The 17,785-nt window shown below is 41.0% G+C and overlaps 1 protein-coding gene across 1 annotated transcript in view; it reads right to left on the reverse strand.

The window, feature by feature from the left end:
- Positions 1 to 2,303: 2,303 nt before the first annotated feature.
- clcn1b (chloride channel, voltage-sensitive 1b) overlaps positions 2,304 to 17,785 on the reverse strand; it is a 30,296-nt gene continuing 14,814 nt past the window's right edge. Inside the window, exons 3-23 of the mRNA XM_084356666.1 lie at positions 15,771 to 15,902; positions 15,481 to 15,609; positions 15,160 to 15,293; positions 14,664 to 14,741; positions 11,624 to 11,702; positions 10,573 to 10,698; positions 9,440 to 9,524; positions 8,263 to 8,364; positions 7,644 to 7,728; positions 6,908 to 7,063; positions 6,725 to 6,794; positions 6,524 to 6,634; positions 5,906 to 6,119; positions 5,689 to 5,822; positions 5,373 to 5,554; positions 5,205 to 5,286; positions 5,025 to 5,107; positions 4,667 to 4,711; positions 4,451 to 4,555; positions 3,621 to 3,707; positions 2,304 to 3,337 (exon numbers count right to left, since the gene is read on the reverse strand). Coding sequence (XP_084212792.1) covers positions 2,873 to 3,337; positions 3,621 to 3,707; positions 4,451 to 4,555; positions 4,667 to 4,711; positions 5,025 to 5,107; positions 5,205 to 5,286; positions 5,373 to 5,554; positions 5,689 to 5,822; positions 5,906 to 6,119; positions 6,524 to 6,634; positions 6,725 to 6,794; positions 6,908 to 7,063; positions 7,644 to 7,728; positions 8,263 to 8,364; positions 9,440 to 9,524; positions 10,573 to 10,698; positions 11,624 to 11,702; positions 14,664 to 14,741; positions 15,160 to 15,293; positions 15,481 to 15,609; positions 15,771 to 15,902 — 2,684 coding nt within the window. The 3' untranslated portion in view covers positions 2,304 to 2,872. The remainder of the gene's footprint in view (positions 3,338 to 3,620; positions 3,708 to 4,450; positions 4,556 to 4,666; positions 4,712 to 5,024; positions 5,108 to 5,204; positions 5,287 to 5,372; positions 5,555 to 5,688; positions 5,823 to 5,905; positions 6,120 to 6,523; positions 6,635 to 6,724; positions 6,795 to 6,907; positions 7,064 to 7,643; positions 7,729 to 8,262; positions 8,365 to 9,439; positions 9,525 to 10,572; positions 10,699 to 11,623; positions 11,703 to 14,663; positions 14,742 to 15,159; positions 15,294 to 15,480; positions 15,610 to 15,770; positions 15,903 to 17,785) is intronic.

Consider the following 17,785-nt stretch of genomic DNA (forward strand, 5'->3'; position numbering starts at 1 on the left):
GGCCTCCTCTACAGGGACTGGCTGCTTATTTGTTCAGGCTCACATAGGAATCAAAGACTGAAATACACTGTTGACCTTCACAGGACAAAACTGTGTAGATGTTCAGAGATATTTGCTTTTAAAGTCTGAATACTGGAACACTATTACTGCGGTTTTTCACCAGTACAGAGATTTCTTTTAAAGCCACACTAGTAGCATATCTGTCTGCTACTCCACCACTTTGGTCCAGACTGAAATATCCCAATAATTATTGGATGAATTGGCATGAAATTTGGTGGAGACATTAATGCCACCTGCAAGATGGGTTGTAATATTTTTTTATGATCTTCTGACTTTTCATTTAGCGACACCATCAGGTCAAATTTGTATTAGTTGTTTATGACAGACTAAGGGTTCAGACTAAAATCAAACCTGTGTTAAATAATACACAGGAATAAAAGAAAAGCTCACCCCAAAAAGAAATTTAAGTGATTATCTACTCAACCTCATGCCGATTGAAAGTCAGGTGAGGTTGCATAGTGCACAAAACTTTTCTGGAGCCTCACAGCGAAACAGCGTTGCAGCATTCTCCTAACCATCTCGAGTAGATGGGGACTTGCTTTAAAACATAAAAAAACAACCAAAAAAAACAACCAAACATAAAATGTCTCTGCACAGCTCGTTAAGCATAATCCAAGTCTCTTGAAGCCCTAAGGTCCTAAATTTATTTGAATGCTGCTTTGCTGTGAAGCTTTGCAGCGGACTTACAACAACTTCCTGTTTTACGGCCAATCATCGACCTTCCCCGTGCTGCCACGGTCACACCGTTCAACAAAAAAATCAAACTTTTAATCAGTTTATATCACAAAGCTGTTAAGATTGGCTTGTGAAAATGTAACAGAATATTGGCATTCCTTTATTCCTTTTCAGGTTAAAGCTGTAGGAGGAGTCCGTTAAAATACAACACGTACAAATAGCCAAATATGAGCAGAAAAAATCCAAATGGCTGTTGGGTTGAGGTTGTGGCATGAAGAGTTTTTTTTTTGTAGATGTAGGTATGATACATATGTGCACCAAATTCCATGTATGTGCATCAAACTAGCCGCAGGGGCTGTCATAAGAAGTATAGAAAAATGCAGTTTCCTGTTGCCACTAGGTGGCGCTTTTACTGTAACAGAATATTGGCATATCAGCGTCTTTAGGCCGGGACTCTTATCCAACATGTGAAGTTTGGGGCAGATTCGACTCTGTACAGTAAAGTTATGAAAGTTACAGAAACTTTACCAGTGTTTCCCACACATAGACTTTACTTGGGCGGGCTGCCCAGGTGTATCTGGTGACCCATTTTAGCATTTTTAGCTATTTTATTTTCATCCATCCGAGATAACGAGAGCGACCTCTCCTATTTCATACTAGACCTACTTCTGCTGTTGTTTTGTACAAGCTTGTAGGTACACCTGGTTGTTGTGATGTGGTTCAGTGCATGTTGGTTTTGATAGTCTACATAATTAACGAGCTTCCTGCAGAAATGGTTCACCTGCTGTGATAAGTGAAAAAAATCCAGAACGGTGTGTTTTTTAGGCGACTTTATAAAACTAACTCCTGATGAAGAGAAAGCAGATAACGTTGCTGTGAGAGAGAAACAGACAGGAGAGGCCAGTGTATGTGCTTAGGAGGACAATTAAAGCAACACTGTAGGCAAACTCTTAAAACAGTTCTGAAGAAAGATAATTGATTTTTGAGTCTCATTCTCAGGTCTTACTATCGGCATGGGGGTGAGTAGATAGTGACTGAACTTTCATTTTTGGGTGAACTTTTTCTTTAAGGCCTCCTTGAGCAACAGATATGTGACTTTGGAGGCATATCAAATGCCAAAACATTGCACTGTAGCTAATAAAAGTCACAGACAAGATTTTATAACTCTTGAAAGATTCATGGCGGCAACTTTTTAAACTTTTGTCAGTTGCAAGCTAAACAACAAAAATACAGCATTAATTTTTTTAAGTAGTCTACCAGAATTGTACACTTGTATTTGATTTGGCACCGAAATGCCTTGTTGGATGATGAAGATGCACTGCGGTAAAGCAGTAATGCCAAGTTCAACTTTTTTGCTAGAGGACTCCCAGTCCGCTGCATCGCTGGAGTGGCTCCACTCAAATGAATGAGATGACTGCGTTTTTTCAGGGCTGAAGTCTGAACGCAGCTACTTGCAAAACATTCCCATTAGCCTCACTTGTACTTTGTTTTAAATGCTAATTATTAGCTAATGTTAGCATGCCAACATATTAAACTACAACTAATTGTTGTAAATAATTAAAATAAGCTAGTAGACAATGTTAATATTTATTATCTTTAAAAATTACAGACAGGTAATAATGATTTGAATATTTACCATACAGAAAATATATGATAAGATATAAGATAAATTAACCTCAATCAGTAAACTTTAAATGCATGATCTCTTTGACCTCTGGGTCAAATTAATTAAGTCTTCATCAATATATCATTTCATTATCATACAGTTCATTGCTGTCAGTTAATTCTTGATCAAAGGTAATTTGTGAAATTAACAGACATTGATATATGATGTACAGCTACATTCAACATTTCCGAGATATGGATGGACATTGAACATCAGTGACATGAAGACTGAACGTGTTTGTTCATCTGCAGTTCAAAAGACACAGGAAGGCACCTGAGATTCTGAGTGAAAAAGTGAGATTGTCGTAAGAGTAGAAAAAATATCCAGTACTACAAGTTTCAGGAGCTGTTTGTGCACCAACCCGTCCTGCTCGCTGTGAGCTGAACGGGTGACCCCGACTCCTCCACCCAGACAGCAGCTGTCTCTGGGAGAAAGGAGCGAAATCAAAAAGTCTTTTCTCTTAAACCCCGTCTATATGGGCTCATCTGACTCCTCGCTCTCCCTCTCCTCCTGCAGGGAGGATAGTGTGAGGACAGGGCTGGTGGGTGACACAGGTGAGGCAGGGGGTGAAGGTGAGGTAGGGGAGGAGGTAGACGGGGACGCTGCTTCCTCTGAAGCACTGTCAGCTCCGTTCGTGGTAGGGGAGCTGCTGCTGGAACTCCCCACGCTGCTGGGGGAGGAGGAATCCGTGTCACACCCGGGAGCTCCTCGGGAAGATGACGCCTTCCCTTGGGAATCCTCCTTGGACTCCTTCCTGACCAGCTCCCCTTCCATCCCGCTCCCCTCCCCCCACAGGTCTCTGTCCCGAGTGGGCGAGGAAGGGGTGGACGAGGGAGGCTGGTGCTTCTTGGCTTTCCTGCTGGCATCTCTGAAGCTGGCCAGAGGGGGACGAAGCCTCACCCCGCTGCGAGTCGAGCCCTCTATAGCTTTCTGTAACTGTTAGAGGAGAAAAAGAGTTTGGAGCAAACACAGCAGAGAAACATGTGTTGAAGTGACAATGTTGTATCACTAAAGAGAACATCCGGGGAGATGAGTTGTGGGCGGTAAGTGGAATAACCGCATGAATTAGAGCGTAAAGCATGATGCACTCCGTGACAGAATGACTGCCCACAACATGAGATCATCACATCTCAATATCGTGATGCATTAAACCAAGAGAGCTGACAAAAACATGCAGATAAAGAGAAAAATGAAGAGGAGAAAAAAAAAGTGACTTTACCTCTTTCAGTGCCACGACGCCCACCAGCTTTCCAATACTGGTGACATAGGCGTGACTGAGACCGAGCAGAGAGAACAGAGTGTGGGTCTGAGTAATGAAAGAGAAAGGACATCATCCATTCAGTGTTAAACGCATTGTGGTGTGACAGTGCTCTGCTTGCATGACTGCTCTGTTCCTCGAAAAAAACATTTCTACACATGTAAAAGATGAGTTATATGGCTCTTTAACAGCACGAAATTCAGGGTTTCAAGCAGACATCCTGACTTTTAGGTTCAATCCCAATACATCCCTTGCTCCTACGTGTACCACTCTGTTTTTCATAGGCTCCTTTAAAATGTCAAAATTTACATTGTCCTGTGTTTTAATGCTTGACCAATGCTTCCCATGTTGGGATATACTTTTATTTGCATTCATGCCACGAGTTAAATGAAAAGACTGACCACTCCTGTGTCTGTATACTAAATATAAAACTACTGGCAGGAGACAGTTAGTTTAGCAGAAAGAAAAAAATCAAGCATGCTTTAAAAGTGGAGCCTGGTTATCCTTTTATCATGAGCAACCATGCGTTTTATTTGTGGAGCCCCCTGCGCTGTTACTCCCACTGAGCTAATGGATCCATTAAAATGAACGACAGGGCTGCGTTTATTCATTCACATGTGTTATCTTGTTAGTGACAAAAGTACAAGTACAAAAAAGTACAAAAACTTCTCCCAAAATGTCAAATCATTCCTTTAAAATCTGCTGCATGGAAATATGAAATGGTTACTGTGCACGACTTATAACTGCATCATCAGGGTGTGTGAATGTCAGCCAGGTGTTGCTGTGGTCACCTTGTGCAGAGACGTTCTTTCCACCAGCTGAAACGGGGAGGGGTCTATACGAATCTGCTCCATATCGACTGGTTTGTCCAGCTCTTCCTCTTCCCAGGCTTTGATCTGCAACATCCAATCACAAGGCAGAGAGATGGACTCTGCGTTCCTAATTTTTTCTTTGGATGGTTTGTCTCGTTATTGGCTGTGTGATGCTGAATCAATAAGATACTGTACCTCCTCTGGGGACATTGTGTCAGTCAGCGGCGGGGCCGTGGTCTCCTAAAGAAAGACGGGAATAGAAAGAGCGAGGGACAGATGGATGGGTAGTCAGTCAGTATGAAAAAGCCATACATGATGATAAGATGACCCCTGGTGGTTTAACGTCATCACCCACTGCACAACATGTCAACTCCTTTATGTATGCATCATGTCCTGGCCACCCCATCGCATTTGTGAAGTTGGCTCGAGCTGCCATGTTGGAGTGATGCCCCTGTCTGAGCTGTCACTGCCTCGCTCGACAGCAGATCAGTGATGCGCTCTGAGCTTTAGGGGTCAAAATGATGAGTATGCAAGGTTGAGCTTAGCGGCGTACCTGAGTTTCAGTCTGGCCTGATGACGACGTGGAGGAGAAGAGTCTCTGAAGGGTCCTCCTGACAGAAGGCAGCTTGCGCTTGTCTGAGGACGAGATATGGCAACACATGTAAGAGGAGAGAGGATGCGACACTTGATGGGTGGACTTGTCTGTCTGTGCGCAGTGGAAATGTCATGTTACCGGAGCCTGTGTGGTTGGTGGAGGGCTCCTGAGGTTTAGGGGATGGCATCGGCCCGTTACATTCTTCCTGTACTGGAGCAGTCTGCGGGAACAACATGGTTGGTAACTGCATGATAAATTTTTCAAGCTAAACGACTTCCTTTGAGTAAATCTATGTTTTTTTTTCACCTTGTCTGCGCCCTCCTCTCCGCCTTCCTCGTCTACGAAGCTGAAGGACTCCCAGCTGACTTTGGAGCCCTGGCCTGGTGAGCTCTGAACTCGTTCAAAGACTCGCCTCTCTGGTGAGAGCCACCAGTCAAAGACCGCTTGAAGCTCCGTCCTCTCGATGGAGCCCAGAAGAATCATGGACTCTGGGGAGAGAAGGTTTAAAGGAAAAGTTCACCATTTCCAGTCCTTATACTGAGCTAAGATAACTTTCTCCTGGCTGTAGCTTCAATTACTGAACAGACATAAAAGAGGAATCAATATCAGTAAGTCACCCGACCTTTAGAGTCGACCAGGGGGATGGTTTTCAGCGATGTGTTCTCCAGCAGATGGTTCAGTTCTCGATAGGTGGAATGAGAAGACAGGAACTTCACTCTGCGCACCATGATGTCCTCCACAAAGATGTTGTATTTGCTGAGGATACAGAGAAACAACAATAAATACTTCTCTTAGCTGTATGGAAAACATGAACACAAAGAATAAGGGTTGAACTTTACCTGATGTGCCCGAGGGCCAGCTCAGGCAGGTAGGGCAGCTTCTTCACCTGGATGATGGAGTCGTAGAGAGAAGGCTGCAGACCCTGGGCCACCATGTTCGCAAGGATGACCGCCACCATCATGGGCAGGATGTGGGAGATTTGACCGGTCAGCTCAAAGCAGATTACTGCAGTGGAAACGGTATGTGTGACGGCTCCCGTCATCGCTGCCGCACCTGGTGGAAAGCAGAGGGTAGGGGTAAAGTGTGATTTGAAATAATAATAGTATTAAATAGGCAAAAAGTATTAAAATGTACACATCAAACCAAGAGTTTTTAAAGACTTTAAAGGTTTGATTTGTGGAAATTGAAATGTTTTGGGTAAAATTATAAAGTCTTATACATAATTACACTGTTTCGAGACCTCATTTTGACCAAAGATGCTACCAAGTCAAGTGAAAATGGTGAAACTATTCCTAAACTGCTGCTGGATGAACATATTTGAACTGTAGGAAGAGCAGTCTTAATATCAGGATAGACAGAGGTCTAGGATGGCAAATGTCAGCAATTCAATATTCAGCCTTCAACAAGTCTCCAGGCCAATGGGAACCTGAGTTCAGCTCTAGGATTAAGAGACTGACCAATGACAGCGTAACCTCCCGGCAGGATGCGGTAGACTATCCCATCAAACAGGATTCCATTTGGGAAAAGAGTGGCCATGATCTCTCCTACGAGGCGACCAAAAGCAGCTCCTTGAGGACAGAGATAAGACATGCTGGTAAAGACAAATTGAACTGAAGCTCAGCAGGAGATACTGCGCTCGCATTACAAAATCCTCTTACCTAATATGAACACTGGCATAAAGGCGCCCGAGGGGATGGGCATCGTGGTGGAAACTGCTGACATCCAGAACTGCAGCACAAAAACAGGATCAAGGTAGAATCGAGACCAATCCTAGAGGGGTTTTTCGTGTCTCACATATATTTAAAGGAACACTGAGTGCACACAGCAGGGGGAAGAGGTACCTTCATGACGCAGAAGAGGACGAGGATGACAAAAACGCTGACGTGTGGATGGAGCCATGCAGATGAGCGACCCAGGCCGGGCGGAGGAGGATATCCTGAGATTTTGGTCCAGGTGAAATTATCAAACAGGGAGTTGATGCACTCCCTGGGCATCAGCTGCCAGAGGAAACAGACACACATAAACAGTTTAACATGATTCTTCCAACAATGCAGCTGTGTGCACATCACATTCTTCAGTAAGACCAGGAGCAGGAAAACAGATTCAATTATCAAATGATCACTTTCTATTTTATTTATGTTTCACACAGCATCACAACTTTTTTGGAGTCAGGGTTTTATGATCTAAGAAGAGTTGAAATAAGAGACTGGGCTTGAATTTCCAGTGGTAGTTCTGTGGTATTTAAATTTCAACAATAACTCTCCAGTTGTGATTAAATTTAAACTAGCATTGCACTCCTATAACATTGTCAGAATCATAATGGATCGTTTAAAAAATGATGAAAACTGCTGAAGCAGAAGATATCATCTTTATATTTTCACAAATTCTTGTGAAAACCTGCCGACTACCCAGGTTGCCCATAATGCAACTCTCCCACAGTTCAGGCAGAGATTCAGGTGTGTTTTGCTAGTTGACTTAACCACTTGATCTATATTCACCTGGCCTAGTTTTTCAAAGATATCAGAAATATTAATGAAAACACATTAAAAGGAGTCAGCGTGCGTGAGATTGTCTCACCTCTCCAGCCATAAACTGTCCAAATCCAGGAGGAAACGTGAAGGTGGCGATGATAAATGTCACTGCACCTGGATAGATCAATCGGCTGGGTGTGCACAAACAAACAAACAAACAAACAAACAAACACATACACACATTCAGTCATTAACAGGAAGCCTGGTGTATTCTCAGAAACACCCAACATGGAAAAATAAGTGATGCTTGTAACAGAAATAACAGTGTGAGAGCGAGTGTGTACCACCACTGATTGTACAGCTTTCCTGGTGCTGCTGCTCGCCGCTCTCTAATGGTGGAGACTAATGTTCCCTGACTGCTGAGTCTCAGAGGATAAGTGAATCTCCACATTGAGTGAATAACTGGCTGAAAGGTTGTTAAGGCTTTGCTGCTGTCCCGGCCAGTGTTGTGAGACTGATGAGTTCAGAGAGTGGAGCTGAGATACATTAAGAGAAATTGGCTTTGAATGCGCAAATGGTTTGAGTTCCTTGGAACAATGTCTGCTACCAGAATCACTGTAGTTTTAGAGCCGAGGGGTCCATTAATCCACAGCAGCAGGGAATGCATGGTTTGTGTTTGTGTGTGTGTGTGTGTGTGTGTGTGTGTGTGTGTGTTGGGATCTCACTGTTTGGTTAGGAAGCGTGTGAGAGCTGTCGGTCTTCTCATGAAAAGAACCACCTGTCTGTTCAGGTAGACGAAGAACGCCCCCAGGAAGCCACACGAGATCCTAAAACATGAGAAACAACTTGTTCTTACTGCTCAAACTGCATCACACGCACACAGGTGTGACTATTTCTATAGCCAGTGGTGGAACGCAAGTGAGTACACTTACTCAAGTACTGTACTTAAGTAATGGTACTTTACTGGAGTGTTTCTGTCCTTGTACTCCACTATGTTTCAGAGGAAAATATTGTGAGTTTTACTTCATGACATTTGACAGCTTTATTAACTAGTTATTTTACAAATTGATATTTGTGTATATAAAACAAAGGAATAGCTTATAACATGATGATTTGTTTTAATTTAAACTACCCAACAGTTTATAGATATGATGTGTAAAATACAATATTCCAGCTTCTTAAATGTGAGGCTTTGTGTCTTTTTGCTTTTAATTATTTTAATTTCAACAAACTAAACATTCAATCAATTAATATAGAAAATAATCAAATAATCGTTTGCAGTCCTATTCAAAATGATTCAAAATGAGTTCCACCACTGTTTTTACATTATTGTATGAGTTATAATAATCTAATGATGTAATATACAATAATATCAGCCACAAGACATATTTTAAAGTTCATTTTCCTGATCATATTATACATCATTTCACTTAAAGCAACATTATGTAGAAATTGGCATTTTGTGTGATTTGGCAGCCCCGGCAGTGCAACACCACTGTCGTAAACACAGGTCTGTAACAATTTGTCAGACGTAATGTAGTTGCTAACTACAAACAAAACTCATTACGTCTTAACAATGTCATGTGTTGAACTTTAAGTAAATGTGTGCTGTGATCCTACCCTCTCACTGCAGTTACATAGTGCAGAAACAAGTGAAACAAGCGAAGTGGCTGAGACAGAGACACCATTCACCCTACTACAAGACACTGTACCATCAACATGATTCTGAAGCTGTTATTTTAAGGATAAAAAAATGACATAATGTTGCTATAAGTAATTGTACCTACCTAAGTAACAGAACTGAATACTTCCCACTGCCCTACTGTCAATAGCAAACCAAAAATTGTTGCAAAAAAGGCATACATTATCATTGCACACACACATATTCATAAATATCTTCACCCTATTATTGCGAATGCAGGCAGCTCCTGCAGGTCAAAAGGGAAATCCATCCGGAAGTTAGTTTTGAAGAGAGCTGTGATTGTGACTGAGAGAAAAAGAAATATAACAAAGAAAATCATAAACTTCAAACAAACATTTGATCTCAGTCCCTCATTCTTTCTTAGCTCAATATCTTGAGTTTGAAGTGAACATCAAAGAATGGACATAAAATATAATAGATAATGAAGTACTGGAAGAGGGAACAAAGCCTTTTGTAATGAATAAAAGGGTTTATTCATTACAAAAATAACAAAATTACAAAACAGCAGTTTGAATATATTTTAAACATGTTTTGTAGTACTTTGAACCTGGACTTTTTTTTTTTGCCACACTCTGGGGAAGAAGAAACAATACTATTTATATTTAAGTTGATTTGGCAAACTTATTTACATACTAATAATTAATTAATAATTTATATTATTATTTACAAATCCTACAGACACGGAGCAACATTATTATCGCACTGGAGTCAAGTACATGTCCACCTGATGGATTCAAGCCCAACATTAACTCTCCTTTTAGCTCTGTTTTTGGTCCCCACCACCTCCTGAGGGAAATATCTTGTTCTTTAGTTGCTAAATGCTACATCATGTTCACCAGCTAATCGCTAACTGTTCCTGTCTCCCATTTGTTGCCGAGCTGGTTTTCATTTTCTTTCATTTTCTTTGGAAATAGAAACTGTAAGAACTTAACAACTAACCTCTGTTGTAATATGTTTGGGAAGATGAATATTGGACTTTTCGACTGAGTTGTAGCTCGTTTATAAAATGTAATATTTGGAGATTATCATGAGCTGCAAGAAGTTGACACAGTAAAGGAAATACATTGTGCAGTGATTTAAATGCAAGTTGTGAATATATGTATAATATATAATATAATAATATATAATTCGCTGGTGCTGGTGGATTGGGAAAATACTGTAAGTGATGACTTGAAACATTTCTGGTTTATCTAAAGAAGCAAATATTACTTAGCTGTCATATTCAGCTACTTTCCATTAAATGCCAGCTCAGCAGTCTTTTACAACAGTGTGTGTGTCTGTGTGTGTGTGAGAGAGAGAGAGACAGTGTGTGTCTGTGTGTTCAGCTTCTCACCAGCATCCTTGTTCCAAACAGAGAGCACCCTGAATATGAAGGCGCTGAACGTGGCGGCAAAATATCCCCGCCAGTAATTCCTCACCGCAAAGTAGGTAGACGTGACCTCAATACTGAACAACACCCCTGGTGGTGGTGGAGAGAGAGAGAGGGGGAGAGAGGAGAAGGACAGAGGGAGAGGAGGGATTAAAGAGGAGAGGAAAAATGAGGATGGATGGTGTGAGATATGAGAGGAGGAGGAGAGAGTGAGAGAAAGAGGGAAAGACGACAGGAGACAGAAATTAGTTAAATAAGCAGAATGAGTCCAAAAACACTTGAAGCTGAGGGTGTAATTATACACAACAGGAGAACTACAGGGAGTGAATACACACACTATAACTCAACCAAACACGCACACACTCACACACTCTCTCACACACACACACAGGGGCATAATCAGCATGTGAAGCAATAAAATAAACATCAGAGCCATCAGACACGTTATTCTGAACAAGATAAAAACTGCTGAACAGAAGAAGGTGATGCAATAAATAATATTTAAGGACTCACATTGTATTTGTTTTCTTTTTATGGTGATTAAAAAACTGAGTTGTAAATGTGGTTTTGAGCTTGTGCATATTGAGGGATGTTTTGTATACTATGTACATTGATAGATATTAAGTATAGTTGCAACTAACATGTTAAAGCTGCTTTAAGCGTTTGTTCTGCAGTCCTGCTTAATTCTAAAACTGACTGACAATATTATCAATAAATTATCAATATTGATAAATTATTGGATGTTTTAAACACTCAAATAACAATATTGATAGTGGTCTTAAAATTCCAGTATGCGTTGGGCTTTATTCTTACATGTAAGACAAGCAGTTGCAAAAGATCTTTGGTTCAATAAAAATATAGACTCAAATAAGAAAAAATTGATAGTTTGTGAAACTCTGTGCTACTGACACATTTCAGCTAGAACTCAAAGCCTTAGTACAGTGTGATCAAGTACAGAGGGATGTTGTGTGCAGTAGTTTTGATTGTAAGAGGCAGTGTGCAAGTCGTACAGTACCTCCTAATGGAGTGCCGAAACAGCATCCCACCCCCACGGCACAGCCAACAGTCAGAATATCTGTGTAACCATAAGGGTTCTACTGACACAGAAAACAGAGAGGGAGAGGAAAAAAACAAGAGGGAAATAAAGGGATGAGAGAGACAACGAGGGATGAAAGGCGTGAGATGATGAAGGGGGGAAATGAAGGTGACGAGGAACAAGGGCGTAGACAGAAAGACAGGAGAGTGAGTTGGAGGAAGAGAGAATAAAAGATCAAGGTGGAGAGGACATAATGGGGAACCACAGGGGGAGAATTGACAGAGGGAAGCAAAATGGAATAAAGTGAATAAATAATGTTCAGTGAAGTATGGTAAAAAAAAAAAGTAATAAAGAAGGAGGGAAAACTCAAATCACGAGAATATAAAGCAGAGGAAGCACGTGCTTATGACAGCAATCAGACTTAGTAGAAGCTATTAAGCAATCAGGAAAAGAAGTGGTCACATTGTCCAAAGAGACAAATCCCTGCAGCTGATTGCAGACCAAAAATCAAGCATAGCAGACATAAAATATTTGCATTTATTATTCATGACCTTGAATTATGAGGTCCTATGAAACTAATTAAAGAGTCTTTTATGATCTGTGTTGCATTATTCTTATTAGAAGAATATACATTTTTGAATCTGTCGCTTATTAAAAATTCAAGTTTAATTCAAGGCTCATGTACTGTACTGGCAGTCTAATCCGTAATAAATGTTTGTTCCCGTTGAATCTATTACTGCTGATGATGGACACCAATGTGAGGTAAGATAGAGGGAGGGGTTAAACATTTTGTGAAATACATGTATTTGTTTTGTAAGAAGATTGATACTCTTATGTCTGTACACAGGATATGTAGCTATAGCCAGGAGTCAATTAGCTCAGCTTAGCATAAAGTTTGGAAGCAGAGGGAAACAGCTAGCCTGGCTCGGTTTCAAAGCAAAAAAACATACACATGCACTTCAACCATGTTTCCTGCAGTTTGTTGATATTTTGTAGTTCGGTTCATCTTTTTTTCTAATCCATCTTAAAGGCTGACATGAACAGTTTTTGCCCCAAGACTGCACATAATGCAGTCTGAACAATATGACATCAGGCAAAAAAAACCCCACTGCATTAATTAGAGAGCTTCAGAGGTGCTGATAGGTGGATTTTTAGTCCTTATGCTAAGCTAACCTAATTCCCTGCTGGCTCTATTTAGCGTACACACAAGAGTGGTATCAATCTTCTCATCTCCCTCTCAGCAGAAAAGCAAATGAGTGTATTTCCCAAAATGTTGAACTGTTCTTCTAAAGTCAAACTTCCCAGGCTCAGCAGCTTTATTTCTGACAGGTTAATCTGTATATTTAAACATTCAGTTTATTCATCACATCTAGTGCAGAGCACTGGTCTGAGGTCAGATTTAACCTCCATGTGTTGCTGATGTTATTTCAGGAGGACAAAGCTGACCGCAGACCTGTGCCTGAGTGAGTCAAGGGGGAAGAGCAGGGCGGGACTTGCCTCCCACCGGGGCAGCGAAACAGGTGGCCACTCCCACGGCACACGCACACACCAACAGGTCCTGGTTATGGGTGTCATTCTGGGGTTAAGGGTCATGGGTAGAGATGGATAAGGAGCAAGGGAGGGAGAAAGAGGGAGGAGCGGGGACACAAACGAGCAGCAATGAATGAGAACGCCATGGGGAGGTGGAGATAGAGAGAGCAGGGAAAGAGGGAGACAGAGATATGGGAGGTCACTGTTAATACACATGCCAGACATTACCATCACACTATTAATACAGTGAGACACAAACACAGACGAGGTGCGAGCGGGCGAGCCAAAACAAAGACCAGGGAGAGGAGGGCAGGGCGTGGGCTGGGTGGGAGAGAGACAGATGGGAGACAACAACAGTCACAGGGTTCCCACTTTCATCAAATTCAAGCACCTTTCAATTAATTTCAAGGACTCAAAAATGGCATGTTTGGCGGACCCAAACTCGTTTGTAATTTAAAATCCTCTTGATGGTGAAATCATTTAAAAAGTGTTGATCAAAAACAAGAATTAAAGACTACAGACATGCTAGCAGCTCAGTAGGACTGTACCTAGGTACGATTATCTGTCTCTAGTAGATTTTATTTTGTTTTGGCATTATGGCTGTTGCTGTATTTGTTTCTTTTGTTTTTTTGGAGCCAGAAGTGACTTTATTTGTATGAGAAGGTGGAACTGCAATGGATATGCATTGCTTCGTCTCCATCCTAATCGACAAGTTACTGCGGTAGTGAATTGTCAAGCACCAGGCAGTCATGCCCTAAAGCATACTCATCTATTTTTACTATAAATTGGACCATAATTTACAAAATGAACATCTTGCTGCATTGAAGAAGACTTGAATCTAATGATTTATACCATAAACTCATGAGGAAAGTGTTTACTGAGGTAATGAACCAAGGGAGAAGTAGGGTCATTTTCTCATAGGCTTACATACAATCAGACTTCTTTTTGAAAGAATGCAGGTTTACTCGCATTGGCTTCACTTCTCAGATGGGTCTGATAAGTGGAGGCGATGCGGAACAAGGTCGACTATTTTGTACAGGCTTTGTGTGCAACGTTTGCTCAGTAGTACAGAAAGTGCAGCAGAGGCTCATGGGAATTTCATCAGCTATTTCCAAAGCATTGTACAAATTTAAATGTAAACCTGATAATGGTGCTAGATGATAAAGTCAGTGGATCACCAAACAACCAACAGTTGTTGATATATCTCTCACCATCAAAGTGGTGGACCAACCGACAGACATACATTGCCATTCCTTGAGACTTGAGACTAGCATGGTTAAAATCAATTGAAAACAATTGATTTTTTCAAACCTAAAGCTAAAGATTTTTAAGAGCCTGTGGGAATCCTGTAATTATAACAAAGACCACAACAAAGGAAGTTACAATGGAAAAACTGCATTCCACATCTTCATTAGTGCATTGATTGTAGTCAGCAAGGACACAAGGCTTCTGGGTAATGTAGGCTGTTTTGGTCAGGGCCTTGGCTTACCTCATAGACTCCAGAGAAGATGGACATGAATCGACTCAGCACAGCAGCACAGATGCTGGCGATGTGGACGAACGGACCCTGGAGGTGACGGGAGGAAATCACTGACACAGATGAGCGACATGTCATGTTATCTAAAGAGACACTGTATACTGTCTGTAAAACAGGGAGTCTAAACTAGGACATGTTGTATCAGAACAGATAAATCACTGTGTAATTGCTGGATGTGACAGTTGCCCCGCTAATGTAATGGGGAAAATGAATGCTCTCCTTCACTGAGGACTTGAATAATTTGCTTCAATCCCGTGAGAGGAGGGAAAGAGGAAAAACATGACAGAAGATAATTTATTATCCTCTGAGCTTGGAGAAAGAGCAGATAGAGAGGTGGAGGACTAAACAAAAGAGAGGAAGGAGGACGATAATAGTGATGCTGGATCAATAATAGTAGATACATAGAAAAACAGATCGTAAGAAGATGAAAAAAGGGGTGTTTGTTTACTTCTTTGCCCACTGGCATGCCACTGCCAAGGCCAGCAGTCAGTCCGATGACTTTAGCTACGAAGGCTTTGAGGGTCAGATATTCCTTCAGCACTACACCCCTCAGGATGGTTTTCAGCTCGGGAATACCAGAGCCTGTAGAAAAACAGAGGAGAGAAGGAGAAGGAGAGGAGACATCTGAGTGGAAGGATGGTGAGTGCAATAAATAAAGAAACAGTGGTGCTGCCATCTTATAACCAGAAAGCAGACAAATGTGGTATAACGAGTAAAAAACAGGTGCTGAGAGTGAATAACAGAGGCTGACAGGTGATGGAGCGCTTACCGATGGCCTGTGGGGAAACCAGGTGACAGAAGAGAGAGGCGAACATGACAAGGATCATGGGATAGGTAACCCAGGCGAGGTACTGGAGCGGCACATTGCCCTTAAGCTCCCCATGTATCCACTTATAGGCTGAAAGAGAGAAAAAGACAGAAAAAGAAAGAGAAGAGAGGTCAGAAAAAGTGCATTACACACAGGGGTATAAACTGAGTAATTATAGACAGCAGTAACCAGAATCCTCTGTTATCAAACTGCAAATCTGACATAATCTCTTTGACCTTGGCCTGTGTTACCTTGCAGGCTCTTGGCGCTGGCGTAGTCCATACTCCAACTGACCAGAGCCATAGTCAGTCCCAGAAGAACCAGGAATATCCAGTCCTCCCCCATCTTGGTCACTATGTACCGCCGCACACGAGCCAAACAATCTGGGACAGAGACTTACAATTAATGATTCATCTTTTGTCCATTTATCTCTTGATTTAACTTCAGACCATTTGTTATCACAATGCCTGAGAGGGAATCATGAAGTGTGGTTATGGACTCAGTGATGCTGCTATAGCTCATCACAGACACACAACACAGAATGATCTGAATGGTTTGTGCTTTTTTTTCCCATTTACAATTGAATGTATGTGCGTTTGCTTGAAAAACATACTCACTCACTGATTCACTGACAGTGGAGAGATGAAAGTGTTTAAATCATTCACTGCAGTAAAAGACGCATCTCATCCCAGTGTTAAAATACTCTGACTTCAAAATTGTGCTTAAAGAGGTTTTAGGGATGCACATCCATTTGACATTTAAAAAAAACCAGTGTGATAAAATTCGATGCAACACAGGCTGAGATAAACTGACTTTAAATCTACAATCGCTATAATAACACAGCTCAATGCGTCTTTTGTCAGAATTCCTTGCTTAAAGTATGCCTTTCAAACTGTTTCCATAATACAGATAATGCTATCTTTTGAAAGTCTATAGACTAGAAGCTCAGGATTTTGAATAGGAACGTTGAATAGGTAGCAAAATGACTAAAGTGATATCAGTTGAACGATTTTCTCACACTCGACAAACCTCCAGCAGAACAACAGACATCACCTAACAGCTGCACAGGCTTTGTAGTGCTCAATGTGATGAGTCCATTGACTCAGTGGAGAAACGTGTTCATGGTGTGAGTAACAGAACAGCATGAACACTCGACAATACACAATGTCCTCAACAATTACCAGACTGTTGAATCTGCCCCTATCTTACACAATGTGTTCACAATATTAATTTAGCAACCGCAAGTACTCACTCTAAAGACCTGCCCCTTTTCCAGAGCGTTAGCTTATTAATACATTGATGCAGATAATGGATAACAAGTTTTATTGTTGGTAGTTCAGGCAGGGCTGTAATTACTATTGAGAAACTGAGGTTAGTGGTGGAGGAAGTACTCAGATCTACTTGGTAAAAGTAGCAATAACACACTGCAAAAACACTTAAATAAATTATTATCATCATCATATCATTGGATTATGATTGCGGATGCATTATAACTATTTGATGTACACATATTACTAGTTACCTTCATTTTAAAGTAATATATTATGTTACAATATTACTGACTGAGTAGAGTGATATTACTTATTACACTATCTTTTAGTTACTTTCAACAAAAAGCCCAAATAATCTCTATAGAACAATTAAATAGCCGAGATCTTTTTAAATAAAGGAATGGCCTTGGACACAGGGACGAGCAGGCAGACAAAGGATCAAAGTCTGATATATTATGAGATGGGAATACATTTTTAGGTTCAGTCATATGAAACACAACAGACCTATACCTTCTACAATGTAGCCTATAATGACATGTCGAGACAAAAATCTCTTTTCCTATGCCTTTTTATTATAATCCACAGAACAAGGAGTGCTTGGGCATATGTGATTCAAGAATGTAAATTAAAGTGCGCTCAGAGGATTAGGCTTCATCATTAGGCCTACGAAATACGGCTCATTTCAGTCACACCGAGAATTAACAAAGAATTTATAGGCTCGGATATATTAAACACACGCAGAGCCTATATTAATATTATCATGCGCGGTGTGGATGGCTTCCTAAAAAAACAACAATAAATGCTTCACTTCGGTTGGTAACGTGGATTGTAACACAGAAAATACAGAAAATATGAGCTGCTGAATGATGACTAAAATATGAATAATCCAAATAACACATTTTTATAACAAATAACACTTTGTTTTGTTAGGTGTTGGTGGGGTACTTTAAAGGACACCTGACCCCAAATGGCCAGTCCAGACTTCCTCGTGTTCT

Source organism: Pagrus pagrus (assembly GCF_965226575.1).
Source record: "Pagrus pagrus genome assembly, chromosome: 7".
In the NCBI taxonomy this organism is placed as follows: Eukaryota; Metazoa; Chordata; class Actinopteri; order Spariformes; family Sparidae; genus Pagrus; species Pagrus pagrus.